This window comes from Epinephelus moara, chromosome 6 (genome assembly GCF_006386435.1).
Source record: "Epinephelus moara isolate mb chromosome 6, YSFRI_EMoa_1.0, whole genome shotgun sequence".
In the NCBI taxonomy this organism is placed as follows: domain Eukaryota; kingdom Metazoa; phylum Chordata; class Actinopteri; order Perciformes; family Serranidae; genus Epinephelus; species Epinephelus moara.
In genome coordinates, this window is record NC_065511.1 from 21,649,713 (window position 1) to 21,677,419 (window position 27,707).

Sequence of the window (27,707 nt, forward strand, 5' to 3'; positions counted from 1 at the left end):
CCCATGACCCTCTACCACTGTGCCAAATTTCACATGGATTGACCAAGTCAGTGAGGAGAAAAACGTGGAACAGACACACACACAGAGTTTTCGTCATTATATAGTAAGATTTTGAGAATCTCCTAACTTAGCCTAGAAATTTAAGTAAGTAAGGAGTCCTAGCTTTGGAGTGATTTAGGAAAGTTCTCAGAGCAACTATGAGCAAAGAAAAGACAGAAACATTTACCTTAGTGAGCCTGTTGCTAGGTATGACACATTCTTTTAACAGATGTGATTGGTTGTCACAGACATGCCCTTTTATGACCCTGCAACATGTGGACACCCAGTGGAAATGAAATGCACTGCTGACTGTGAAAGTGTTGTCATTGTTAGAGTGATCACTCTGCTGATGGAAGGTTGAGACAGACCCAAGTCATCACTGCTGCAGTGTTGTCATCATTTTATTTCTGGTGTTTAGTGTTAGGTGGGAAATGTGTGTGGATCCCTAATGACATTAGCCACACATATTATCCCTGCATGGTCTAATCTGTAGCATTTCATTTACTTACTGTCATCCAGCATTTGGAGAACATTTCTACGACCTTTTTTGTGTTTCCACCATTTTACTCCTGTGCTTAAGAAACTCTTAAGCCCCTTAGAAGTCCTCCTCCCTGCTCCTTACACTATTTTAAGGTCTAAGATGCTCTGTGAACTTTTATCTTAAGGACTTAGTCTTAACTTTAAGGGGAAATTCTAAGAAAATTTTGCTGATTGTGTTCTTATAAATGTGTCTTGTTCACTAGCCTCTCTTTGAAAAGAGGCCTTAATCTCAGTGAGACTGCCTGATTAAATATAGATTGAATAAAATAATGACCAGTTTCTCCTATTGGCCAGAAAGGTAACTAAAAGGTTTCAGCAGTCTGAGTGTGACACCTCAAATTTTATCTTTCAAAGTTACAGTCTTTTTGGCACCAGTTTCCCTCTGTGTGTTACCGTCCCTCTGCTGCAGAAACGCAGTGTATAAAAGCACAAGGAGGGATTTTCATGTTAAACAGACAGATACCCGTTTGACTTAAAGCCTCGTATTAGCTTTAAATGAACTTTAGAATGCATATTTGCTCTGACTGGATTTTGCCCCCGTCACTTCAGTTTAAACTCAGACAGTAGAAAGGGAAGACTCTGCAGCCAGTACAGACAGGAGGAGTGATTATAGAGATCAATAATTCTTTAAATGTACACAATGACAGGACTGTTATAAGATAGACTTGGAAACAATGTGGGCTTATCTTTTAAAGCTTTTCACACAGTGTTGTTAATGTGTCTCCTGCTGCTGACAGTGACACTGCTGTTACAGCTGTTAAGATTAGAGATCATGGACTGTATGTTGGTAGCTGACAACAGCAGCTATCTCAGGTCAAAAACTCAGTGAGGTCAGTGTTTTTGTTGTTTTCTGTAAATAAAACCATCATCAGACCTTCACTGCACATTTAGATATATTATTTAACCTATTGCGTTGCTGCTTTAGGAGGAGCTGCTTTATTTTCCCCCATATATCACATTGTACCCCACAATTATGAGATCACTTTCTTTAACTTATCATTTGGCTGTTCTTGGGTTTCTTGTTTTGTTCCACTAGCAAAAGCAAGCAGGCAAACTTTGTCACTTCCCATGTTGAATTCTACTGGAAATAAACATGGGTGGATGTGGATGATGAGACAACAGCCCCCAGGGCCAAACGTGCAAAAGGCCCCACCACCTCTCCTACACAGGAGCATGACACAGAGTTTGTGGTGCTTTTGCATCACTTTGGAGTCGTTATGAGGTTTTGTGTCTCTTTATAGTCATTTTGTGTCTCCTTGTGGTTGTTTTGTGTCTTTTTGTAGTTCATTTTGTGTCTTTTTCTGTTGCTTTTCAGTCATTTTGAGTCTCCTTGTGCTGGTTTTGTGTCTCTTTAGAGTCATTTTGTGTCTTCTTCTCATTGTTTTGCGTAGTTGTTTCAGTCTCTTTGAGCAAAGTTTGTGTCTTTTTGGTTGTTTTGTGTCTCCTTGTGCTGGTTTTGTGTCTCTTTATAGTCATTTTGTGTCTCTCTGTGGTTGTTTCAGTCTCTTTGAGCAAAGTTTGTGTCTTTTTGTGTTCATTTTGTGTCTTTTTCTGTTGCTTTTCAGTCATTTTGAGTCTCCTTGCGTTGGTTTTGTGTCTCTTTAGAGTCATTTTGTGTCTTCTTGTGGTTGTTTTGTGTAGCTGTTTCAGTGTCTTTGAGCAAAGTGTGTCTTTTTGGTTGTTTTGTGTAGTTGTTTCAGTCTCTTTGACCAAAGTTTGTGTCTTTTTGGTTGGGACTTTGAGCCCCTGGGCCTGTGTCTGGTAGGCCCATTCATTAATCCATCCATGAAAAAAATAGAAATAACCCACACATACCCACGTACATGGGTGGATGAGTAAAATGGCAAGCAGCAAGTGCCCCAAGTCTGTTCCTCTAATTAAGCTTCATTAAATAATACCAGAATAAAGACGGATAATTGTGTCTGTTCTACACGAATATGTTTTGTCCTGTCTGTCAGAGCCACTCCTGGAATTTAACTTTTGGTGCTTGGTGCTGTTAAATGAAGCCACTAGGTGGAGTGAGACATGCTCACAACTCCTCTGTGAACTTTGGCTCTGTAGTCCACCTGGAATGTGGGCCAAACTCGGATCTCAAGGTGCAGTCATATGACTCCCAGATGGCCAGATGAGACTCAACGGGGCTGCAAACGGTTCGCTGAAACTCATTCAACAAGTTTTGTGATCTTGAGTCGACTCCTGTTGGCAGAGCTCGGTCCTGTCCTGGCTGCTCTCAGCTCCATATGGCTTTCGGGAAGAGACGCGCTGTATAAGGAGCAGTGGGGAGTGTGCAGCAGGATGACAGTGTGCTGAGGCTCCGTGGATGCAACAAACTAACACTACTCCTTCACCTGTGCGTGCGCGCTGTGATCGCCAGGACTGCGGGCAGAGATGGAGGATGTGGATCACGGGTGTCCGCGGCAGGCAGCGGGAGAGGAGACGAGATCACCGGACAGTCAGCAGGCAGATGTCCGCTGTCGGGGAGGAGTAGCAGCTCTCAGCTCTCCTGCTCTGTCCACAGCACGTCTCACCTTACCTGGAGTCATGGACGCTGAGGGCAGGGTGGACGAGTCAAGACTGAGGATGCATATTTTCAAAAACGGTATTATTTATCTATCCATCTATCTAGAATATTATGCAATTCATAAATATGTGGAATTTATACAGCTTGACCTTGCATAGCATTCAAGACAACTTTGTCTTCATTCATGTGCAATAATTTGGCATGCAACATAAGTATTTGTCACTGGCTCAGTTTGAATTAATGCAGTAGAAACTAATAATTGTGAGGTCACAGCAGGCCAAAAATAAATCTCTAATAATCCCATAATGCCCATTTAGAAATGTTTAATCCAGCGAAAATCATATTTGAGAGGTTATTCATATTTCTGCATTGTGGTGTGACATAAAAGTGCTTGTCACGCACTTATAAAACTATATAATCTATATGGTTTTTCAAGCTGAACACTGTCTTGCTGTTACAGTAAATTCTTCAACAGGGATTATTATTATCAGACGCATCAGTGACCATTCCTGCAGATCTAGAGGAAGTCAAGTGATGCTTTGCTTCAGGACATTAGCTGAGCCATAGTCAGCCCATTCTCTAAAATCCAACATTGCGTTGTGCTTCTGACCCCCTGGAGCACAGAAGTCCAGCGTGACTACACCGATAACTATTTATGGTTTGTGAGATTTCCGAGAAGCAGAATAAAATCACATGGGATTCACCAGCCAGACGAGAACATTCAGTGAAGTGTGTGAAGCTCAGCAATGAGGACACATCTGGATTAGTGTTTCAGATGTGCATACATGTGTTGAACGAGCCTATGAACACAATCCCCAGACTGTCGCTCAGCTGGTCCTGGCACTAACTTGGCATGCTGATTGGGCACCAAGCACAGGACAACAGACATCTACACAGAAGAGTTCCCGCTGGGGTAAAACATCACTTTGAATCTATCATATGAGCAGGAATGTGGACTCACCCTCCTTCGTTTGGCCTTTTGACCTTTATGCACATTCCACCCCTACATGGAAGCATGGAAACCAAAGATTAAAGAACCTGCAGAGCAAAACATTACATAAGACAAATCCTCATCTTAAATCCTGATGGAAGCAGGGTAAAGTTCACCAAATTTGGATCGGCAATCAATCCGCGTCTTAAAAATTCTCTGTTTTCTCAGTTGCAATTCTCAATGTGATCTGTTCAATGTTTGTTTTGGTCTAGTGAAGATTGGTTTGACTGAATGATATTCACTCAAATAATCTTTACGATGTTTATGTATATTTATGATGCTCATATTGATAACTATAAATGATCAAAAGTTTTTCGATCCCCATCCAGGTGGTGTGTGTCCCTCTGAGCGTGGCCTGGTGTGGCGTTTCCTGTTTGGGATGTACCCATGCAGCTCTACAGCATTAGAGCGCTCTCTGCTGCAGGAGCAGATGGTCATACGTTACCGGGTCATGAAGAGAAAATGGCAGCAGTTCCTTCCCTCGGCAGTGCGGATGCACCTCAATGGCACTGATGGTAAAAGCTCTAACATGCACCAACACAATAAAGGAAGTCATATGGCTCTCAGCTGCCTCAACGTTTTATTCTCTTTTTTTTCTGCCCTACTTTCTGTCTTTTAAAACGTCTGTGACCTCATGATCCTGTCTCCACTCCAGCTGAGTTGGTTGCAGCAGTCAGGTACTTTGACCAGAGGCAGGCACAGGCCCAGCAACAGACCCAGGATCAGTCTGAGGAGGTCAGAGACAGACTGGGGTTCTTGGAGCTTCAGGCACAGGTCAGATGAGTCAAATATAGTGTTGAATTTTACCTTCTTTATTTTCTGTTTTTCTATCCAGTGCACTTCTGCTTTAGATTTCTGCGGTTCCATTCCAGTGTTTAAAGTGGGAGGAGTGAAGTATGTTTAGAGATATTACGCAACAGGATCTTATTATGTTAAACAAATACTTCATGGCTTATTTACATATGGTATCATTTGATCCTTCTGTACTCGCTGAATTCTTAAGCACCTGTATCTGGAGAGTGTGTGCACTTAAGAAGTACTGATATATTTGTGTATTTACAATCATACTTCACATGCAGCTTCAACAGAATGACCTGACAAAAGTTTACAGCCCATACTGTACATTATTATTCCCATTTCAAGTGCAAGAGCAAGGTGTTGGGTTTTTCAATGGTCAAAGGACTCTATGCTGTTCGTATTGTAAAGCCACTTGAGGCATACTTGTAATGTGCGGTTTGGGGCTCTATAAATAAATTTTATTTGACTTGACACACAGACCACTAGTGGTCAAACATATTTCCTTCCCGTTACCAGATATTGTTTGAGCGGGTCACGTTCGACCAAGAGGAGCTGCGGGAAGCCACAAGAATCATTGACAAGGATGTGCCTAGAACTAACAGAGACCTGAGCTATTACCAGTGAGTAATATTTAACCATTGTTGTGTTGTTTTTTGCTATACTTAAGATACGTGTGTGGAATCCACTTCCAGTCCCTTGACATGACGTTTGTGGGAGTAAACATCCAGACATTTTGTTTTAAGCAGCTGAAGGGGATTAGTCTGTTTCTGCTCACTTCATTTGACCCACAGAGGAAAACAAACAGTGATAGACTGTGGTAAATTATTGTTCAAGACGGTAAGTTTTAAGGCTGCATCAAGTTTGTAATATTTACAAGAAGCAAGGATTCCTGCCAGTATTATTACACAACCCTTAGTTATGTAAGTATCTCACGTTTTGTTTCCCCCGCATTAGGCTGTAAGTCTTACAGCTTAAACTTTACAACCAGCCGTGTACAGGCTATCAGCATTTTCTACATGTTAACAGAAAAAAAAGTTTGGTATTTAATTCAAAGATTATAAAGTCCAGTGAGCTGTGAGTTGCTCTGAATTTAGATCAACACTGGAGAGAATAAACAGGCCAAACTTGATTTTGGAGCAACCAAGACATTTTGTCTCCTCCCCCTCAGGGCTGCAGTACCAGCCTGACTGCTTCTCCTAAATACAAACGTGTTGGTACAATACTGAAATAATTTACATAAAGTAGGGCTACACAATCTCTTTCTTTCTTTCTGTTTTTTGTTTGTCTGTTTTTAAATCCTCATCAGGATGTCATCTTGCATGATTAACATATTCCGAAAGCCTGCAGTGTTGCACTCAGGTACTTGATATTGCACTTGAGGTATTTGAAAGAGAGTCTCAGTAGAAAACTGCATTTCAGCTTAATGTGAAGTTCCTTCAAAAAAACTGTGTTGGAAATAATTTCCTTAGATTTTTTTAATGCAGCGAGCAATGTGTTGTGTTTTAGCAGTATACTGAAAGCAGCAGAAGTACCCTTGTATTGTTAACAAAATATTTAACAACGTTATCGCATATTTTCCTCAAATTGTGCAGCCCTAACATAAATTAAAAATGAACAGTGGAGAGCTCAATTTTAAATTGTGGCTGCTTGAATCAGCAAATTTGTATCACTTACTGTATAAGTGCTGATAGTATATTAAAGAATAAAATCTATCAAGTAAACTAATATAACTAATTTTGTATTTCTCTCATAGAAAAATAAATAAATCTTTGTTCATTGTTAAATGCACTATAAATATGAGGGAGCAACTGTCATCGTATGTTATGTTTCTGTGGATAATTTTTGTAACTACTGAGCGGTGATACTGAAACTAATGGCCTGCAGTCCAAATCTGGCCTGATAGGGTGCAGTGTGGCACACCGACCATTTTCGAATTCACCATGAAAATAAATTGATTCACACTCGGACTTTGAATGTTAATAAGATGCCAAGTGCATTAGAAAAAAGCATCAAAATAGAGCTTGAATTATCAAAAAGTGCCAAAGGAGGATCCACTTGACCCCCTGACAGAGGTCCAGGCTAAGCCCCAGATATCCTCAAATTATAGAAACTGGCCCCTGGCCTCCTGTCAGTTTGCAAAAGTGGCCCCTGGGCAAAGTCAGTTGAGTATCCCCACTACAGAGGCATAAGGAAGCTGCTATCTCTACATAGTGCACATCAAATACGTTTCTAATTTGTTCAACTAACTGTGCTCCCTCATGTGTCCGCAGGGATGAAGGTTCGGGCAATCTGCTGGTGTTGAGAGATATCCTCATCACTTACGCTGCTTTTCATCCAGGTAAACAACAAGAACAAGCACACCTCAGGTTTATTGACACTGACAAGAGCAGACAACAATAGAGACTGTGTGTTGTGCAGTTAAAGTCACTGTTAGCTGTTTGTGCACCACTTGTCTTGTCTCGTTTGTTGATCCAGAGGTCAGTTATGCCCAAGGAATGAATGACCTGTGCAGCCGGTTCCTGGAGGTTCTCGACTCGGAGGTCGACACCTTCTGGAGTTTCTCCTGCTACATGGAGAAGTTCTCTAAGGACTTCAGGGCTGATGGTCTGCACAGAAAAATAGGTGGGATGACTAAAAATAAATGCAACCTCATGTGTTACACATGTTGGGTGTCCAGGATTTATATGGGGTGAGATGAGATTTGTTCCTGAATGTAACTGCAAGAAAAGATTTAGGACCTCTAGTGGTGAAACAAAGACATTGACTCAAAAGCAATAATTCCAGTCTGTCACAGTATATATTGTATACAGTGGTGGAAAAAGTACTTTTACTTCAGTAAAAGTTGCAGTACCACAGTGTAGAAATATGCCTGTTACAAGTAAAATATGTGCATTTGAAATTAATGACATTAATTCATTTGAAAGTATTGTGCTCAGTAACTTTCCAACACTGATTGTGTATATTATTGTACAAGTGTTTGGGGTTTTTCTCTTGCTGTATATTGGACTGATTAGTTTATTCAAAAATCTGACATGTCTTTATTTGTCCATTTATGAGAAGATTGATGCTAGATCAGGCATTCAGGAAAAACCATGCAAAATATGAACAAAATAGACTGTGCCGAAACACAAAAAAAACACTGGAGTAATGTAATAAAATCCGTCAAGACCAGGGAACAAAGCTTTTGTTATGAGAGGTTTAGCCCAGGGGTGTCAAACATACAGCCTGGGGGCCAGAACCGGCCCCCCAGAGGGTCCAATCCAGCCCACTAGATGACTTTGCACACCTAATCTTGAAGCAGTTGTGAGGGCCAAGAGGTGCAGCTTTCAGGACCAAGTTAAATGAGCCCTCTACTTTATGTAAAATGCCACCGTGTCCAGAATACAGTCCTCGTATTGTGGTCATATGTAAAGATATTGAATATTGTGCAACATTCCACTTTTGGTGGAATCCTACAGCTGAAGTACGGCCAAAACTGTTCATCATCTTTTATGTAAACAGATACATGTTTTTAAAATGTACTTGTACTTGTTTACACTAAAAGAAAACTGCAAATGTGAAGGTTGTTATTTTTTCTCGGTTATTCTACAGTGGTTTTACTGGTCTTGCCCAAATTTGACCCAGTTTAGCCACCACAGAGTTCACTGCAAATCTAAAAATAAGTTAAGATTCTGCAGTTTAATCATATTAAAGAGTTGTGTTTCATGTCTTTTAGAGTTGGAGGCTGCCCTATTGAAGGAACTGGACCCTCAGCTGTATGCTCATTTGGTCACAGACAGCATGGAGAGCTTCACCTTCTGCCACAGGTAAATATCTGCAGATCTTTAATATCATCCTGTATTTTTATTCTCTATTTCAAATGTTTTTTTAACCCATATTTAACCAGGTAAGTCACGTGAGATCCACAATCTCTTTTAAAATGGAGACCTGGCCAAGAGAGCAGCACACAGAAAGTTACAGCCAAACAACCACACAATAAAAACACAGGAACATGTAGAAATATTAGAGTCAATATTAGAATCAATCAGTCAAAGTAAAGCTTTGGACAGGTCAATAAAAAGAGCTGCATAGCGCTGCTTCATGTCCATGGATTTTATATATTGTTTCATGTGTGTGTGCATGTGTTGTGCGACCTTTAAGGTGGCTGCTGCTGGGTTTCCAGAGGGAGTTTGAACACAGCGACGCACTACGTTTGTTCGAGATCCTGAGCTGCGACCACCTGGAGCTTATCTCCCAGCAAGTAGACCGAGCCCGTTATCAGGAACGGCTGGCACAGCACTCCAGCACAGGTGAAACAAAGAGCTCGAGTTGGCAGAATAAACAAGGCTGAATGTGGAGGTATAGTTACCTCTGTGAGATGTCTGACTTCAATGTGTCGATATGTTTCTGCAGAGGACAGTTCGGAGTCAGAGCTGCAGGCCATCAACACTGACTTCACCTTTGAGCTCTTCATCTGCGCAGCCATCCTGTTAGAGAACAGAGAGTCTCTGCTGCGGTGCCGAGATGACGTACAGCTCATCCAGTTTACCAGCAGGTTAGTCTGTGTGCTAAGACGTGAACATTTCATCACAGAAAAATGGATTATGTGTTTGTTAATGAATGTGTTGGTTAACCGTTGCCTTTTTGTGCAGCCTTCAGGGAACGTTGGACCTGAACAGCACACTGAAGAAAGCAGAGCACCATCTGTACAACTACTGCAAGCGCTGTGCCTGGGACTATATGAATGGGCGCTGCAGAGCACACAAGAGCAAAGGAGAGGACTTTCTTTATCAACTCCGTAGTTTACTTGTTTTAAAGTGATAGCTGCTATTTAATTGTCAAAGATTGCAATGAAACTGAAATGTTTTTTTAACAAGGGACATATATAATCCCTGTTTGGAGTTGTGATGGCACATATTCTTTGTCTTAGTTTTTATTTCTGAGGGAAACACACTGACGGCTGCTTACCTTAAATTTGATCTGCTGTGTATTATAAATGTAAAATATTTATTGTAAGACAGTTGACCGACACCAACTGTGAGTTATTTTTGGTTGCTCTCCTGGACTGCCCTGAATACGAAAAGCTTAAGCTCATGGACATGAAAATCCACGCTCTAAAGGACTTATTCTCCTGGGTTATGCAATATCCAACTGCTACGAGAAAACAACTACTCAACAGGCGTGTGTGAAGATCTGGTGTGTCGCAACAGGTGGTGTCTTTAACAAACCGCAGTTATATTTAATGCCAGATGGCCTATGTGGCAGAGAGGCCTATGCAACAAGAACAGACATCCAGGACTTGAGCTCTGGCAGAGGCACCGTACCATAAGGGGAAGGAAAACCTGCGGTGTCTTTATAGAGAACAAAACACACACACAATATTGATGACATTAAATGATACCTCAATAAAACTACTGACGAATGAGTACTGTTTTCTTATACACCTCACATAACACAGGACGTTAGCACTGACTTTTAGTACTTGAATTTTGGTTCATGCTTTGAATGACAGACCCCTCATATTACCAACCAACCACAGGTCAACAGAGATACAAAAATAATTTACACTGAATTTGAAATATAGGAATGCAAAAGAATACAGTTCTCTAGAGACACAAAGTACATGGCTTTTTGAAACCACACTTATTCAAACATACAGTGCTTTACAGTTTCTGCATCTCATTCACACATATGGACAGACAGCAGCAGAGCAACTTGGGGTTCAGCGTATTGCTCAAGGACACTCAAATATGTGGACAGGAGAACAGAACTGGAGGAGTCGGGAATCGAACTTCCGCTCCTGCAATTTAAAGGTCCAGTGTGTAGGATTTAGTGGCAAATAGTGGTGAGGTTGCAGAACTGAAACATCTCCCATGTGACAAAGCTGAATCCAAATGTCCACCCTATGGACTTGCAGACTAAGCACTTGTGGACTGAAGTCATATGTACTGTGGTATGTTCACTGTCACCACGTGATGTCTGCGAGGACTGCAAGCCTCTGATAGACAGGCCTCAAGTCTGTTTCATTCGTTGCAGTAAAAATGTTCAAGCAACAACTACAGTCATATACAATCGCTGATCGCCGCTGTCATATTTCTCACACAAGTTGATAAATAGTGTCTGCTCATCTGTCCCTGTTGATAAAAATATATAAATCCCATGTATAGGCTTTTTGTGACTGAACAAAATATTAATGAATCCCTTAAGAACATAGGCTATACACATTCAAATACAGAAATGTTTGTATATAAGGACCAGACTATAATGACCAATTTTCTAGCCTACATATTTGGTATTACACTGTGCAGCCTACAGGGTTAGACTGCAATAACAAAATTCATTTTGATAACCTATACTTCTACATATTTCGGTATCATGATGTGGCTGAATATTATTTCCGGCCTACAAGAATCAAGTAGTATTCTAATAACTACCAGTAACTATTTTACGCATTCATATGTTTTGATTTTTGAGTCAGCAATTGAAAAAAACTACGTCATGTCCACATTGCAATGAATTGGTAAAGTCTGCACCCTTCGCGAACTCTCTGGAAGTCTGCAGAAGTTATACTGTGTATTGTTCAATGTCCCAGCAGCGAGGGCAACTGAACATGTGAACAACATTGTCAATTTTCAGGAACTACTTTTTTCATAACAGAGCACTGCTCTCAAATTAGTGACAACATGTTTAGTTTGGATGCCAAATCAAAGCTTCATCATCATTAACATTTTTTTATTTTACTTTTTGTTGGTTCGTTTAGCCCAGCTAGCAGATAGCTACAGTAGTAACAACAGCAAGCTTTCATTCTAGGAAATCCAGTCAATGAGCCAAAACACGGGCCTAGAACTTTCCTTGGTGGAGTCACCTGACACCCTTATGGGCTCTCCCTGTACAGTCCTCTATATACACTGGAGAGCAGAGACACTCGACCTCTTAGTCCGCCTGCCAGGAGAGGGAAAGGAGTGCTGGAGAGGAGTGTCGTGTGCTGGGCGAAAAACAAAGCACCGCTCTAACTCAGTAAACTCTAAAGTCTTGAACATCTGACAGCACAAGGTAACCCCTTCGATAAGCATTGCTCTCAGCCTGGCTTCGTAGTCTGTCTTGCTCGCTGCTTTGAAAGCCTAACTGCCAAATGTGAGAGGTGTTTCCAAATAAGCGAGGCCTGCATGGTGTCTGTCAAACGATGGCATGACGAGCTGAAGCAGAATCCCTATGAAAAAACACACAGTTCAGTGGCTGCAGACAAAATGGCTCTATGAATGATTATGAATATTCATATCTTTAAAAGAACAGTGTCAGTCAGACGTGATCCTGATATGAGAACACTGAACATTCACCATACTGTATGACTAACGCAAACTGCCTCTGTATGTGTATCAGTTTTTCACAGGCCACAGTACTGTTATTATCATGTACGAACTTTTTTTTTTTTGAGGGGGGGGGTACTGCACATGGCAGTTTCAGATGTGGGCGTATAGACAGGCAGTGAAGCAAAAGCACTTTGTCAGCATTTTCTGCTCTGTGTTACACAACTGGATAACGAGTGATAATTCAATAGTCTGTCCTAGTTGGAGCAGTTCTGGGACATTAAATTAAAGTTTCTGCTTTCACCGTTAAGCATATGGAGGTTTTGCACTCTCTAATGTGATCAAATATTTGTGTGGAATATGTGTTTCGCAGCTTCTGAAAATTGAATTTCCTGCCTGAGTCTGCATGTTTTGTCAGAGCCAAGAAGTGAGGCAACAGGATGCTTTTGTTTCGTTCCTCACTTATCAGATATGTTTGTTCCAGCACCTCAAAGCTGTAGCTCTCTGTGTGTGTTGTTTGTTTGTTTTTTGAAGGCCAGTTTAATGGAAACCAAGCAAGTCTTGCCCGCTCACCATTGATAAGTGATCTGTTAATTTTTAGCCACCTTCCATTCATTGCCATGTAGATACGCTGATACTTATTATAGTAAGGGCTAGCTATTTGGAGCCAGCTGTCGGAAAAGAGACACACTGATCACTACTCCAGGATCACATCACATTTCACCAGCCTGACTGTTGCTGAGAGAGGGGGGGGGGGGGGGGGGATTAAAGGGCAGTGTGTGACACAGTCAAGTCGTATGGTCTCGAGTGTCAGGAGGTGATTTAAGCCACTACGCCATGGATGACACTCCACCACTTTTTGGGCCTCACGTGGCCTTGCATTTGGGTTTCTGTAACAGAAATAGGCACATCGTTGTAGATTCACCCACAGTAGGTATACACAGGTAAACATAGTATGCAGGTGCGTACACATTGCTTTAAAAATACTATAAAGATACACTTTTAAAGCCCAAGTATGAAACAGCTACAATAGTAAACATCAAAATAAGCATAAATCCTTCATTCGGTGATGATGAATACTTTCCATACACTAATATAGGATCACTGTACAACATTTTTAAAAAGTCTGCAATTACTAACACAGTTCTTTTTTCTTCTATCTAAGATGTCCAAAGGACCAGCAGTAGGCATTGATCTGGGCACCACATATTCCTGTGTGGGCATCTTCCAGCATGGCAAAGTGGAAATCATTGCCAATGACCAAGGAAACAGGACCACTCCCAGCTATGTGGCCTTCACAGACACTGAGAGACTGATTGGAGATGCTGCCAAGAACCAGGTGGCCATGAACCCAGCCAACACTGTGTTTGGTAAGGACTGCAACACTCAAAATGCAACAGGCTCAGAAAAAGTGTTCCAAAATGAGCATATGACTTACAGAGTCTTGTGTTTTTTTCTCTTAAATCTCCTTTAGATGCCAAGCGTCTGATCGGTCGTAAGTTTGACGATCTTGTGGTGCAGGCAGACATGAAGCACTGGCCCTTCAAGGTTGTGAATGATGCATCCAAACCCAAGGTGGAGGTTGAATATAAGGGTGAGATGAAAACCTTCTACGCGGAGGAGATTTCCTCGATGGTCCTCACCAAGATGAAGGAGATCTCGGAGGCTTATCTTGGCAAGGTAGGTGACGAGAAGTGTACAACACTTTGCTTGAAATGACACAGGGTTGTTTGATTTTATGCAGACAAAAGGGTGTTTCACAAGTTTCAACATGTGCCTTTAACACACAAATGTCATTTTTTGATCCATTGTATCCTCGTACAACGGTTTGTATGATACCCTATGAATGCCCCACAAATGACGTTACTCACTTAGCGTTAAGTTACAAAGGTTAGGTTTAAGCAAGTACAGTTACTGTGGTTATGTTAAGGAAAAGAAACATGGCGAAGACGTACCTTAAAATAACTCAAAGTATACATGGTTCTGAACACCAGTCTCTTGGGCGAAAGTCCTGAGGTCCTTGTGGCCCATCCACCACTGCAACCTGCCTTCTTATGTTCATTGGTCACATGATCGAAGCTTTTCCAAAGACGTGGGTTATTCACAAATTACTGGCTTATGATTACTTGGGATATGTGTGAATTTTGGTACATTACTTTTTAGGAAAACGTACAAACATCGCATGAGAACAGCCTCATTGACTCAAGGTCTTACTGTCTTCACAGCCTGTGACCAACGCTGTTATCACAGTTCCTGCTTACTTCAATGACTCCCAGCGTCAAGCCACCAAAGACGCTGGAACCATCGCTGGGCTTAATGTGCTGCGCATCATCAATGAGCCCACTGCTGCAGCCATTGCGTATGGCCTGGACAAAAAGGTAACTAACTAATAAAAGGCAAACCCTAAACTATTTCATGTTTCTTTTCGTAATTTTCACGATTTATTTTAGGTTGGCAGCGAACGTAACGTCCTCATCTTTGACCTTGGAGGTGGGACTTTCGATGTTTCTATCCTGACTATTGAGGATGGCATCTTTGAAGTGAAGTCCACAGCCGGTGACACCCACTTGGGCGGTGAGGACTTTGACAACCGCATGGTCAACCACTTCATCGCTGAGTTCAAGCGCAAGTTCAAAAAGGAAATCACCAACAACAAGCGAGCCGTGCGTCGTCTGCGCACAGCCTGCGAGCGTGCCAAGCGCACCCTCTCCAGCAGCACCCAGGCCAGCATTGAGATCGATTCGCTCTACGAAGGAGCAGATTTCTACACTTCCATCACCAGGGCCCGTTTTGAGGAGCTCAATGCAGACCTGTTCCGTGGAACCCTCGAGCCTGTGGAGAAGGCCCTGAGGGATGCCAAGATGGACAAGGCTCAGATCCATGACATTGTCCTGGTGGGTGGCTCCACACGTATCCCCAAGATTCAAAAGCTGCTGCAGGACTTCTTCAATGGCCGTGACCTCAATAAGAGCATCAACCCTGATGAGGCTGTGGCTTATGGTGCTGGTGGGTATCTCTACAGCATTTAGTTTTATAGTCATTTTATAGTCATCTTACTATTTTAGTACAAAGCTGTCATTCAAACATAATTAAGTGGTTTATATGAAAGCTTTCTTATCATGGCATTAGTTTCACCATTTGGAAACTCTTCACAGCTGTTCAGGCAGCCATCTTGGCTGGTGATAAGTCTGAGAATGTACAAGACCTGCTCCTGCTGGATGTCACGCCTCTGTCCCTGGGAATTGAGACCGCTGGGGGAGTAATGACTGTCCTTATCAAAAGGAACACCACTATTCCCACCAAGCAAACCCAGACCTTTACCACCTATTCAGACAACCAACCTGGTGTGCTTATTCAGGTAGGAAAGTTCTAAACAAACAATAATTCACTCCCCGTTGCCCTGGTATATTACAGTTACTCCTGTAAGTGCTCACCGATGCAACAGAATCTGATCTGAGTAATTGTTTTCAGGTTTATGAAGGTGAGAGAGCCATGACCAAGGACAATAATATCCTGGGCAAGTTTGAGCTGACCGGTATTCCACCTGCTCCCAGAGGTGTCCCTCAGATTGAGGTGACCTTTGACATTGATGCCAATGGCATTCTCAATGTGTCTGCAGTGGACAAAAGCACTGGAAAGGAGAACAAGATCACCATCACCAATGATAAAGGTAGGTAAACATATTAAATACTTCTTAAATCAGGAGCCGATTTAGTACAGAAGCTAGAGAAATGCCACACATGATTAGGGACAATAATAAATATTGCACAGGAGGTACACAGCTTTGTATTTCATCCTCTCATAGGGCGGTTGAGCAAGGAGGAGATTGAGCAGATGGTGCAGGAGGCAGAGCAGTTCAGGAGTGAGGATGAGGCCCAGAGAGACAAGGTCACAGCCAAGAACGCTCTCGAGTCTCTGGCCTTCAACATGAAGAGCACTGTGGAGGACGAGAAGCTCCAAGACAAGATCAGCCCCGAGGACAAAAAGACCATTGTAGACAAGTGCAATGAAGTCATTGCCTGGCTGGACAGGAACCAGGTAAAAATACTGTTGACTGAACCCTAAGTCTTCAAACAGGTTCCTCTTTGGCTCACATTGTGAAAGCAGAATGGTGCCCTAAATCGTGAAAACAATGTTAAACAAATTTCTTACTTCCCTGAGAAAATGTCAAAAGAGCTCCAGCAACACGTGTGTTATGCAAAACAACTTAATTTTTTGACCGACGGGTTTTGGCTTTTGGCCTTCATCAGCCACAAGCTGATGCCAATAAATGAAGTTGTTTTTCATACCACAAGTGTTGCTGGAGCTCTTTTGACATTTTCCAGTGTTTCCTCACTCTCCATGCACCTTGTGAATCAGTGAACCACTTTTTACTTCCCTTAGAAGTCATTTCAATACAGTAAACAACTGCAATATTTACCAACTTGCCAAGTCCTCCATGACAACGAATTGTTTGTTGCTTCTGTTACCCAGACGGCAGAGAAGGATGAGTACGAGCACCAGCAGAAGGAATTAGAGAAGGTGTGCAACCCCATCATCACCAAGCTGTATCAGGGGGGTATGCCAGGAGGAATGCCAGGAGGAATGCCAGGAGGGATGCCTGGAGGAATGCCTGGTGGCTTCCCCGGTGGAGCTGGAGGTGGCTCTTCCTCTGGGCCAACTATTGAGGAGGTCGACTAAACACTGTGCTGAGAGTATCCTCATCCCAGATCCCAACATACTTCCTCAAAGCTATTTACTGATTACAAATCCAATACATGAGATTGCAGGCTTTTTTATTTAAATGTGTGCTGTTCAATTCATTTGTTCAGAACTTTTAAGATAACCAGACCTGACACTTAGCCTACACACAGTTAGAATATTTAGTCACGTGAGACATAATCAGAGTCATTTGTTGTCTTCAGTATTTTTCTCTCTAGTGACGATTCGCATGAAGGATAAAAACTCACCTCTTTTCATCTTTGTTTTCTGAACATTAAATCAATAAAGATTACCAACGGGATTCTGATTTGCAAAATGGACTCTGTGTGTCTTGTAATTAATATCTTTTAATACCATTACATTTCTGAATCAGATATACAATATATCTATTAGTGCATAAAATACCTGTGCTCTGGGACTCTCGACATGCTGCTGTTGAAACGTGTAGATTGACCTGTAGATAAATCTGGTTCCTATAAGCAGACCACAATGGTTAAGATCTATATCTGTCTTCCTGTATGTTGCCTAGTATTACAAACAGGAAATGACTTTTTTTTTTTTTTTAAATCTGATTAAAAGCAGGTGTTGCTTCTTGCTTGTGTGAGGTGTGAAACAAGGAGGTAAAGCAAGAGCATACACACCCCAACAGACTGTGATGCAAATGTATCATCCACCTTAGTTTAAGAATGCATGGACTATAAAACGCTTTTTTTCCCTCTCTCCTCAGCATATCGACGGGCAGTGTTGTTAATTCTTACCAATAGAATGATTACGCAACAATTTGTTTGCTAAAAGCCATGACCTATGTGCACAAGAACAGGACAAACACAAGCCTAAGACTTAGTGGATGAATGTTTCAGTTATAACCAGATGTTCTCTTCCCAGACCAATCGATGTGTGTCTGCGTGTGTGTGTCTGTGTGGTGGGGGGGTACCTGCAATATGCAGTGCTACACATGGAACTCAGGGTCAAGTGTTGATAACTACACATATAAAAGCCAGTGTCCACCACTGCCAGCACTCAGGGAAGTGAATCACGATCGAGACACAGCCATGTTCTTGCTTGTCAGTTGTTTGGCTCTTGTGGCCTCTGCACTGGGTGAGTGACTGGCGGTTTACCAGCAGATGTATTAATCTGTAGGAAACTTTTCTTTTTTTTTGAGATAACACACATGGGTATCATTCCTAATGTTTGGCTGATGCCACATTAATAAGATTGCAACATAATAATACTCAGAACAGCAGTTAATTTTTGGGTTGTGTGATTTGGCCACAGGGTGTGGAGTGCCTGCTATCAAGCCCCAAGTGAGAGACAACAAGATTGTCAATGGGCAGACCGCTGTGTCTGGGTCCTGGCCTTGGCAGGTTTCACTTCAGGTAGCCTGCATAATGCACCCTCCAACCTCAGCCCCTTGTTTTAATACAGAAATCGCCATTAAGGAAATATTGTAACTATGCATGTTGTCACGTCTAGGATGGTAGGGGATTCCACTTCTGTGGGGGATCCCTGATCAACCAGTACTGGGTTGTCACTGCTGCTCACTGCCGTGTGTCGTAAGTGATGTCGCCATATCCCACATCCACATGAGAACAAAAGAAAAACAAAACGACTTTGCCATCTCTGTAATGACTTCCTCTGTATGTTTTTATTCTCTTCAGTCCTAGAAGCCACCGTGTTATCCTGGGAGAGCACGATCGTCAGTCCAGCAGTGAGCCAATTCAGGTCAAGTCCATTTCCAGGGTAAGCCACACTACAACACATATAAGCTTCCTGTTCTTCATAAAAATGTAATCTTTTACTTGAATTAGCCATTTTCTGGGTAGATTTGTCATTATGCTCATCTCTCCACCCAGGCCATCACTCACCCCTACTACAACACCCAGAACTTCAACAATGACATCACCCTTCTGAGGCTGTCCTCCCCAGTGCAGATGACATCCCGTGTGTCTCCTGTATGCCTGGCCTCCTCCAGCACCAACATCCCCTCTGGAACCAGATGTGTCACCACTGGGTGGGGCAAGACCGGCCAAACCTGTGAGTGAGCGCCTGCTTTCTAAATCTCACACACAGGGTAAATTTACACACGTATGAACGGTTCCATTTCCACAAAGGGGAAAATATAAAGGCACGACTAAGAACGATGGAAAAGATTTAATTCTGCAGCGAGCTTCATCCCCATTTCTCCTCCGTTCTCAGCAAGCCCCCGCTACCTCCAGCAGACCGGCCTGCCTCTGCTCAGCCCTGCTCAGTGCAAGCAGTACTGGGGTTATAATAGAATCACTGATGCCATGATCTGTGCCGGTGCTTCTGGAGTATCCTCCTGTCAGGTAACAACTAATTACGGCGCCTGAATACAGATTTATAAAAAGTAATTCCTCAAAACAACAATCAGCTGAAGGACAGTTATGAAGCAAGTGTTCATGATTGATTGATCGAGCTATGAATAGATTTTGCAAACAATTAATAATGTGCATACTTTACCATTAATAAATGAGTCATTAAAAAGGGTTCTGTCTTCTCACTCAACAATAATGTTCTCACACGTTTTCGTGGGTGGTAAATGACTCATGGCACGCCAGCCCACATCCTGTACAAAACTTAAACCACAAAGTCCTCTCACGATCAAGCCATGTCAAGAGATTGATCCAGGCTTTTATTAAGTGACTCCATGCATGCTTGTGAAAATCAATTAGTAAAAACCTATCTGTCTCATTTCAGGGTGACTCCGGTGGCCCTCTGGTCTGTGAGAATGGTGGAGTGTGGTCCCTTGTGGGTATTGTGTCCTGGGGCACCTCTAACTGCAACGTGCGCGCCCCTGCCGTGTACGCCCGTGTGTCCTACCTGCGCAGCTGGATCGACCAGACCGTTGCTTCCAACTAACGTGCAAACAGACAGAATTCCCATCGTCCTGTTCCTCACTGTGATCAATGAGTGATTCTATGCAGTGTCAATATGAGCTGCTATTTCCATTGACTTTGAATGGTACTCAGTGTACTGATGTGTTTGGTGCATCTATGAGAAATCATGCATAAAATAAAACTCTTAAGAACACTAATGTCGGTTTTTGTGTTTTTGTCGCACAGTCATGTTGGATTGCATTATATTCTAAGGTGCTAGTGTTTTTTTGCCCTCGCCCTGCACATTGCTTATTGCCTAATTGCAGCAGAAGCACTGTCTCATTGGCAGCTGCATGAACTGAGAAGGAGGAGTGAGAGAATCAGAGAATCAGTAAAGGCAGAACAAGATACATCAGCTCAGCATAAAGACAGACTCTCGCCACTCAAGTAAAAAAACATGGGGACTGGTAAGAAACTTTAAACATATAATTGCATTGCTTTTAAATTGCATTAACAGAAAAGTGATCTACTCTAATTTTTTGCTAACTGATCTAAAACAGATATGCATTAACCTCCTTTTTATTTAATAGTTGATGTTTTCTAAACACTACAACAATTAAGTGAAATGATTGGTAAAGTCAACTTGCACGTTAGTACAAAGTATTCTGTGACTGCTTCATCCAATCTGGTGCTATAGTGGGAGCCAGAGCTGCACAGAACATGAGCCAGGACAGGAGCATTCAAAAATACAATTATAAAAACTACAAAATAGTGCAGAGTTAATTAAAATCAGATCACCTACTTCATCTGGTTGTAAAAGTAATGTTTTCTCAGTGCGTGTTCCAGAACATGTTAAAGATAGTGATGTCTGTAACGACACGTTTCTTCTTTGTTCAATAGATAACATGACTTCCACTGTACGTCAGCCAGACAGGATGGAGGGGATTCTCAGGAATGTACGCACAGCCTGCCTGGTCATCTACTGCGTGATATTTCTGGTTGGAACTCTGGGCAACAGTCTGGTCATCTACGTGACAGGCTGCAGGATGAAGAGAACAGTCAACTCAGTCTGGTTTCTCAACTTGGCGCTAGCTGACTTCCTCTTCACGGCCTTCCTGATTTTCTCGATCATTTCTATCTCTCAGGATCACCAATGGCAATTTGGACGATTCATGTGCAAGCTCAACAGCTTTGTGATTGTGGTCAACATGTTTGCCAGTATCTTTCTCCTGACAGCCATAAGTCTTGATCGTTTCCTGTCAGTCTGGTGGGTGGTGTGGGCACAAAACAAGCGCACCGTTTTCAAAGCCCAGATCATATGCATTTTCATCTGGATAGCTGCTATGGTCTGCAGCACCCCTTATGCTGTTTTTCGTGAGCTTAGGATAACTGGGGGGAAGATTGCCTGTAGTTATACTCCATACATGACACTTAGACAAGCATGGACTCTCGGCATTTTTCGCTTTGTTATGGGCTTCTTCATCCCATTCCTGGTGATATTTGTCTCTTATGTGGCCATCAGTGTTCGTGCCAGGCGCCTGCAGAGGACCAGGAAACAGAGACCTCGGCGAATCGTTTTCTCCATCATTCTTGCATTCTTCATCTGCTGGTTGCCCTACCACATTGTGCATTTCGTAGAGTTAAAGTCCTATACTGACCCCTCACTCCGGAATAATGTTGTTATTGCAGGTTCTCTACTTCTGAATCTGGCTTTTATTAACAGCTGCCTGAACCCCATTCTCTATGTTTTCATGTGTGATGAATTCCAGAGGAAGCTCAAGCAGTCCGTATGCCACGTCCTAGAGAGCGCCCTGGCAGAGGACCACTTGTCCTTTATGTCCTCTCGCACCTTATCGTCACACTTTTCTCGGATTTCCCGGAAGTCGGACTCTACTGCGCCTCCAGAGAGGAAAAGCACGGCCACTTCCTCAGACACCGAAAGCAAAGTGGTCATCACAGAAGACAAAGAGACAGTTAGCTCTGAGTAAGGCCTCCACAGCCACTTGCTTTGACTTCACAGAAAGCAAAGTGGTTATCGCAGCAGAGAGAGAAACCCTAAGCACTGATTGGGACCGCCACTACAGGCGATGTAAATTTTATGGGTACAGATATCTTTTTAAAGCCAAACTGAGCACATACTGAAAATGGCATGTTGATTCAGACAATGCATTTGTGCACAGAAAAAAAATGAGTTGGATGTTTGTAATGAGTGATTTGAATGTTTTTTTAATCGCCTATACACGATTAGGTGTTTTCACTTAAAGCTGATAAGAAATGAACATCAAACGCTTTATTTCCTGCACTCTGGTGATGTTTTTTTAATGCATCCGTTTGTGTCTTTTCTGAACCAGTGTATGATAATTGAGCTTCCTGCTTCATAGATGTGTTATCCTCTCTCCCTTTAATGGCAGATTGCAACCATGGCTTTGGAGGCGGCAAACTCTTATTACCTACTTTGCCAGAGGCACTATTGCACCTATGATCCTGATCCAGTTTGACAAAATTAAAGTCCTCTGCTACTTTTGATTTTTTTTTTATTGGTGTTGTAAATATTGAGGTGGATGTGCGTGTGTGTATCGTTGTCAAAAAATCTACGCCTGTGACAGATCTAATCAGCCAGAATAATTGAAAACACCTACGCGGGTGTGTTGTGATGTAAGATGTACATATGAATTTCTCCGTGTAACAATGACTTATTTTGTACCACTGTAACCTTCAAGACATCAGATATGGAATTACCTGAAACTCACGTGATAAAGAGACCAGTTTTATGTTTATGCTTATAACCTTTGGATGAACTTCTTATTTACCCATGCTTATTGATGAGCAAATTGTCCACTGCAGTATCCATGATACTATCGCGCAAGTCTGAGCTTTAATAACTGAGCTATATGCATTTTGATACAGTGAATAAAGTCTTATTTTTAATGGGCTGTTCTCTTCCTTCTGCATGAATAAACACACTGCTCACCAATGTTTTATCTTACAGGATACCAAAATGGTAAACAAAACCACTCTCTAACTTGAAAGTACATCACAACTTGATTATTATTATTCATAGCTTAGAGTTAAAGCATCGCTTATCACACAAAACACTTTAACACTTTTTTTTTTAATGCAGTGAACAAGTATTATAAATGAAGTGGGGTGGTGTACATGGAGTACTTTGTATTCTTATCTCAGTTTTTGACCAAAAAGATTCCCATATCACAACACTAGGACTGCACAAAGGACTGCAGTCCCTACACTGTTCATCTAAGATATCAGCTATGAAACGACAGTAACCACTCTAATCTCAGTCACTGTAAAAATTCACAATTAATGTGCTGCAGTAGAGGAAAAATACGTGCTGACCCCTTTAGTTTTTGTAACTGCCATCACGTCATCAATATTACAACAGAGAGCACATATGGAGGATGTGCCCATTAACGGACTCTTCACAACAGTTACTAGGAGTTCACTTGTGGTTTAGAGAGCTGACAAAGAACCAAGCCAGTGAAAACAAAATGTTATCTACAGGCCGCTGTTATGGACTGATCAGACAACCTCTCATAAGAAACCTCTTTTATTTTATCTTTGCTGCTTTGTTGTATGATCCAAATCTGAGAGAAGAGGAGACACAGGTGGACTTTAATCAGTCTTGTTTATGATGAGGATTTACAAATCACAGTGTTCCTGGAAAACTGAGGAGCCATTTAATTTATTCAGACATCTTCACAATTATTTTAGAATAAAAAAACACATCAAACTGGAACACATACCTGCTCAAGAAACTGCAGCACACTTTTTTTCAAATTACTGTATTTCTACAATGCATAGGACAAATGGTCTGTTTAAGGCTCGAGGATCTGTTCATGCTTTAGTTTGAATCAGAGTGTGAAGATGGCAGGTGTGTTTGAACACTGACTGCTACGCCGTGGCTTCTTTCCAGCTGCATAGAGTCCATTCTGTGGTGGAGAGCTACAGTGCGAGCCGGTTAGCGATCGTAGAGGTCCTTCATCTCCTTAAGGATCTTGATACTCTCGCTGTATCGTAACTGGTTCTTGTTAGAGCACTCCTTCCATCTGGAGAAAACAAGACCAATGTGGGTCAGCTCAACTCGATCCAAACTTTTGGATGTTTCAGTGGTTCTTTAAAAATCTAAACTGCATAAATTTATATCCTGATGCAACTTCATGACAGCAACAATTCAAGTATGTTACATGCTGAGCAAGTGAAACACCCACAGGTAAAAGCCTGACCTCGAGGTGAGTTCCCTCCCGTACACAGGTCATTGACAATGTGAATATTTTTATCAGTAAAAGAAAAAGTTGCTTTTCATGAAGAGCATACTTTTGCCTTATCTTTTTCCAACGTTCCATGTGGTCACATATGAGAGCACCTGATAGAGGAACTGAATCTGTTAACTGTGGAGAGAGAAAACATTCAGATTTAGTTAGTTATAAATCATAAGTTAACTTAAAAATAAATAATTAATTTGATGTAATAATTGCTGTTTCATTTAATATCATTATCCAAGTCAAACACCATCAATAACTCTCATGCATGTATTACACAGAACCTTGGTAACAGTAGGTTTTTCAGTCTGCGGGATCCTGAGATTGATGGGTTCACCAGACGTGCTGACGGGACAGGATGTCGGAGGAGGGAGTCTGTACACATTCTGGGCTTTACCATTCATCATGTCTGTAAGCTGGTAAAAGAAAGAAATATTTTTAAAAAGAAATGCAGTGTAACAGTCATTTACGCAAAATTATTCTGTGACTGTGGCATGATGACATCTCCAGGCCAAAGAAATTACTACTACTAACTAGTTAGTATTTTAAGTGGTCTCATTATTGCTTAGTTTAAATTTTCATTTCACTGTTTCAAAAACAATTTTCTGCAAAATTACTTTTTATACGAATAATAACGATTAAAACTTTGGTGTTTTACAAAGTCTGTACAAACAAATTGCAAAATGCAGGAATGGAAATTTGTTTGAGGTGCTCAAAACACTGATAATTACAACTGAAACACTTAAGAGCAATTTCTTGTCTTGCTTAAACAACAAATACACATGTTTTCTGACAGGCAAAGAGAGTTATATGCAGTTATAGAGTCAGCTGTATACACTTTGATCCATGATAACTACAGTCACTGCCCGTTGCAACAGAGGTGTCCAGTATACCAGGTTGACTATATATATATATTATGGTGAAAAATACTGATAGTGACAACACTGCAGACATTTTCCTTTATTACTGCCATGAATTACTACCACCATCATTTTCAGAGGGAACCATGAACACAGCACAACACTCCTGTTTTTATTTGCAGCTTTCTATTGCTCAGCCACCAGAGAGAGCCATGGTGAAAGTCAGAAAGAGGCAGAGAGGTGCTAGTGGCTTGTAAGAGCCCAGTGTAACTGTGTCATGGTTCATCAATGTTAGGCTCTGTCATACCGACATTTTGCACTTGCAAAATTTTAAACATTTACAGTAAAAAAAACAAAAAAACCCAGACCATATATGAAGGAATAAACTGAATTAAGAAACACAGATACAGTACTGCATTTTAAATAATTCCCAGAAAACAGTCAGGGTGTCTACAGGTATCAGACACTTACATTTAATGTTTAATGTTTGAAACATCAAAATTGTGAACTTTTATGCAAAAGAGTTCAACTTACTTTGACAAAAATACATTAAAAGATGAATAAATTAAATTAGATCAAGCGTTTATGACAGCTGCAGACACTCTAACTGTCCTGAGCTGTTAACAACAACCTGCTCATTTTTATGTGGTGGTCTATACGTTACAGTGTTTGTAGGTGTGTTAAAATCCAAGGCATAGTGTTAAGTATGTTTGTTATATTCAGCTCCATAAGTAGTATTCCCCTGGCGTTTGATGCAATATAGTGATAATACGGTCATATTTCTGAAAATAGATTTACAGTAAAGTATAACTTTAAAGTGATATTTGCCTTTTTGGTGATGTTTGCATATTTTGAATAAACCTGAAGTTATTCAACATAACTGTAACTATAGCCTCACCTCTTCCTCCACCATGCTGTGTGGGGGGCTTGGGGAAGCAGGTGGCACTCGGACAGAAGGATTGTTTCTCATCCAGGCACGGCAGATAGGATACAGAGGGGTGCTGGTGTTGAACTGAGCCAGATCCACACTGCGATCAAACAACTTAATAATGTAAGCATCTAAAATGAGGAGAAAAACAGAAAACGGGGAGGATATAGAAAACGTAAGAAACTGTTCAATTAAGTGAAAGGCAGAGTGACTACGCAGTAACTGAACGACACAAAGGATACTACTACAATGTCATTTCTTGCGGCATTGTTTTCAATATTTGCAGCAAGTTTACTTTGTTTGTGCTGATTGCTCTCTGGTATGCCCTCATCCATCTCTTTTCGCTTCTTCCTCCGGTGCTGTGGAAATCGAGCTGATGGCCTGGAAGAATCAAAGCAAGGATGTGGACTTATTGCACGTGGAGAAAAAATCATAAGCTTTACAGCTTATAAATATATCATGGTGTGCAGATATGCAACTTGCCAATGTAAAATTATAAAATCTTTATCAGGGCAGGACCGCAGAGAATTATTTTCAGCTCCAATTGTAGACAAATAAATTATATGTACATGTTTTTGCATTACTGAATCACTTGCCTTTTTCCAGCAGACGATGGAGACAAATCCCTAGAAACAGCAAGTGAAACATGAAATATATAAACAGGCTTTTACACTCTGTAATTAATGTTGAAATGAGATAACAGTCATTCACTAGCTTCACAGCACCAGCCACTTAACAATCTAAAAATCTGACAAATGTGTGAAATCAAAATCATTGATCCGTACTTGTTTAAGGAGTCCGCTGATATTTTTCCAGTATCACCCTCATTTTGCTCCCTGTTTAAAATACAATATGACTCTGATTGAAAAGTAATCACAATCATTGAATGCGTTTAAAATCTTAATGATGATAATTTTACTGACCTTTCATTCTCACTCCTCTCTACGAGTCCCTTTAACACAGCATCCAATCTGCTGCGTGCACCAGCCCCCTCTATGTCTGCAGAAGTAACGATAAAGGTTATAAACAGTGGGTGTTTTATAGAAAAAACAATGAATAGAAAACCCACATTGAGGGGTTTATATTAAAGGTAGGTGACATTCTCATTTTTCATGCTTTACATTCTCATAGATTTTGAATAAGGTAATGACTATAATGTCTACTAACGTTACAATGGGCTAGGCCGGGAGGACATTTAAATCAGAACACCTTTGGGGTAAAACATGTTTTATTACAGGTTATTTTTTGTGAAAATCTTAAAAAGCAGCCTCTTACCTGGCCTTTCAGTCTTGATCTTGACGTGGTGCATTATCTCCACCTTTCTAACGTTATATATCAAATTTAACTGGGGAAAATGCAGACTTTTACAACCACACGTTCACTGTCGTATCACAAAAATCTAAATGCACACTCTCTGGTTGATAACGACTTGTAACTGACGCTAATGTTGTGTTATTTGACAACACTATCGTAGGACAGGTACGGGACGTTGCTTGCTAACGTTAACGTTAGCTAACGTTAGCTGCGGTTAGGTTTCCAATCAGCTAGCCACCCTCTGCATTAGCACTTTTAACCATTGGAAAACGTTTAAGCTAGCGTAGTTTCTTACGCCCAACGATATATGCGTTTACCCATTATAACGATTACCTATCTAACAGGTCCCCCCAGCGGTTTCCATATATTCACTGGTAATAAACTGCAAACTGGACGCTTTAATTTTATTTCGGACCGTCGAGCGTACTAGCTCAAATTACCGTTGCTAACTTAGCTTGTTTTGATCAACGGACATTTGCAGACTTTCCTCTTCCGCGCGCTGCCGGTTTCCTATTAACTGATTGGCTCTTGAGCAGCGACGACGTTCTATGTAATTGGCTAAACTGTATGTCCATCATATCAAACTCGGCGCCCATTGGCTGTAAGTCTTGTAGT

At 41.4% G+C, this 27,707-nt stretch overlaps 5 protein-coding genes across 6 annotated transcripts; 4 read left to right on the plus strand and 1 right to left on the minus strand.

The window, feature by feature from the left end:
- Window positions 1–2,641: 2,641 nt before the first annotated feature.
- si:dkey-238d18.4 (TBC1 domain family member 15) lies at window positions 2,642–10,284 on the plus strand. 2 transcript variants are annotated; one of them, XM_050047676.1, is made up of 10 exons: window positions 2,643–3,178; window positions 4,421–4,606; window positions 4,747–4,865; window positions 5,406–5,509; window positions 7,160–7,227; window positions 7,365–7,511; window positions 8,605–8,695; window positions 9,030–9,178; window positions 9,282–9,423; window positions 9,521–10,284. In XM_050047676.1, the coding sequence occupies exons 1-10, from the start codon at window positions 2,968–2,970 to the stop codon at window positions 9,687–9,689; spliced, it is 1,386 nt and encodes a 461-aa protein (XP_049903633.1). In that variant the 5' UTR covers window positions 2,643–2,967; the 3' UTR covers window positions 9,690–10,284. The 2 variants fall into 2 exon arrangements, with proteins under 2 accessions (XP_049903634.1, XP_049903633.1); XM_050047677.1 differs by lacking the exon at window positions 7,365–7,511 and having other exon boundaries at window positions 2,642–3,178.
- Window positions 10,285–11,798: 1,514 nt separating this feature from the next.
- On the plus strand, window positions 11,799–17,196 carry hsc70 (heat shock cognate 70). The gene is made up of 9 exons (XM_050046805.1): window positions 11,799–11,921; window positions 13,341–13,545; window positions 13,650–13,855; window positions 14,401–14,553; window positions 14,626–15,181; window positions 15,331–15,533; window positions 15,647–15,845; window positions 15,981–16,213; window positions 16,649–17,196. Exons 2-9 carry the CDS (start codon window positions 13,341–13,343, stop codon window positions 16,853–16,855), a joined length of 1,962 nt encoding a protein of 653 aa, XP_049902762.1. The 5' UTR covers window positions 11,799–11,921; the 3' UTR covers window positions 16,856–17,196.
- A 660-nt stretch (window positions 17,197–17,856) lies between these two features.
- Window positions 17,857–19,931, plus strand: LOC126391648 (chymotrypsin-like protease CTRL-1). Its single transcript, XM_050046541.1, has 7 exons — window positions 17,857–17,974; window positions 18,152–18,252; window positions 18,350–18,429; window positions 18,535–18,616; window positions 18,730–18,910; window positions 19,073–19,203; window positions 19,595–19,931. The coding sequence occupies exons 1-7, from the start codon at window positions 17,929–17,931 to the stop codon at window positions 19,754–19,756; spliced, it is 783 nt and encodes a 260-aa protein (XP_049902498.1). The 5' UTR covers window positions 17,857–17,928; the 3' UTR covers window positions 19,757–19,931.
- Window positions 19,932–20,065: 134 nt separating this feature from the next.
- LOC126392245 (chemerin-like receptor 1) lies at window positions 20,066–22,641 on the plus strand. The gene is made up of 2 exons (XM_050047548.1): window positions 20,066–20,180; window positions 20,614–22,641. Exons 1-2 carry the CDS (start codon window positions 20,171–20,173, stop codon window positions 21,699–21,701), a joined length of 1,098 nt encoding a protein of 365 aa, XP_049903505.1. The 5' UTR covers window positions 20,066–20,170; the 3' UTR covers window positions 21,702–22,641.
- Window positions 22,642–23,337: 696 nt separating this feature from the next.
- lin37 (lin-37 DREAM MuvB core complex component) lies at window positions 23,338–27,593 on the minus strand. Its single transcript, XM_050047549.1, has 9 exons — window positions 27,054–27,593; window positions 26,702–26,777; window positions 26,564–26,614; window positions 26,375–26,404; window positions 26,074–26,159; window positions 25,749–25,909; window positions 24,275–24,406; window positions 24,046–24,119; window positions 23,338–23,777 (listed from the first exon to the last, which is right to left on the minus strand). The coding sequence occupies exons 1-9, from the start codon at window positions 27,085–27,087 to the stop codon at window positions 23,690–23,692; spliced, it is 732 nt and encodes a 243-aa protein (XP_049903506.1). The 5' UTR covers window positions 27,088–27,593; the 3' UTR covers window positions 23,338–23,689.
- Window positions 27,594–27,707: the final 114 nt, after the last annotated feature.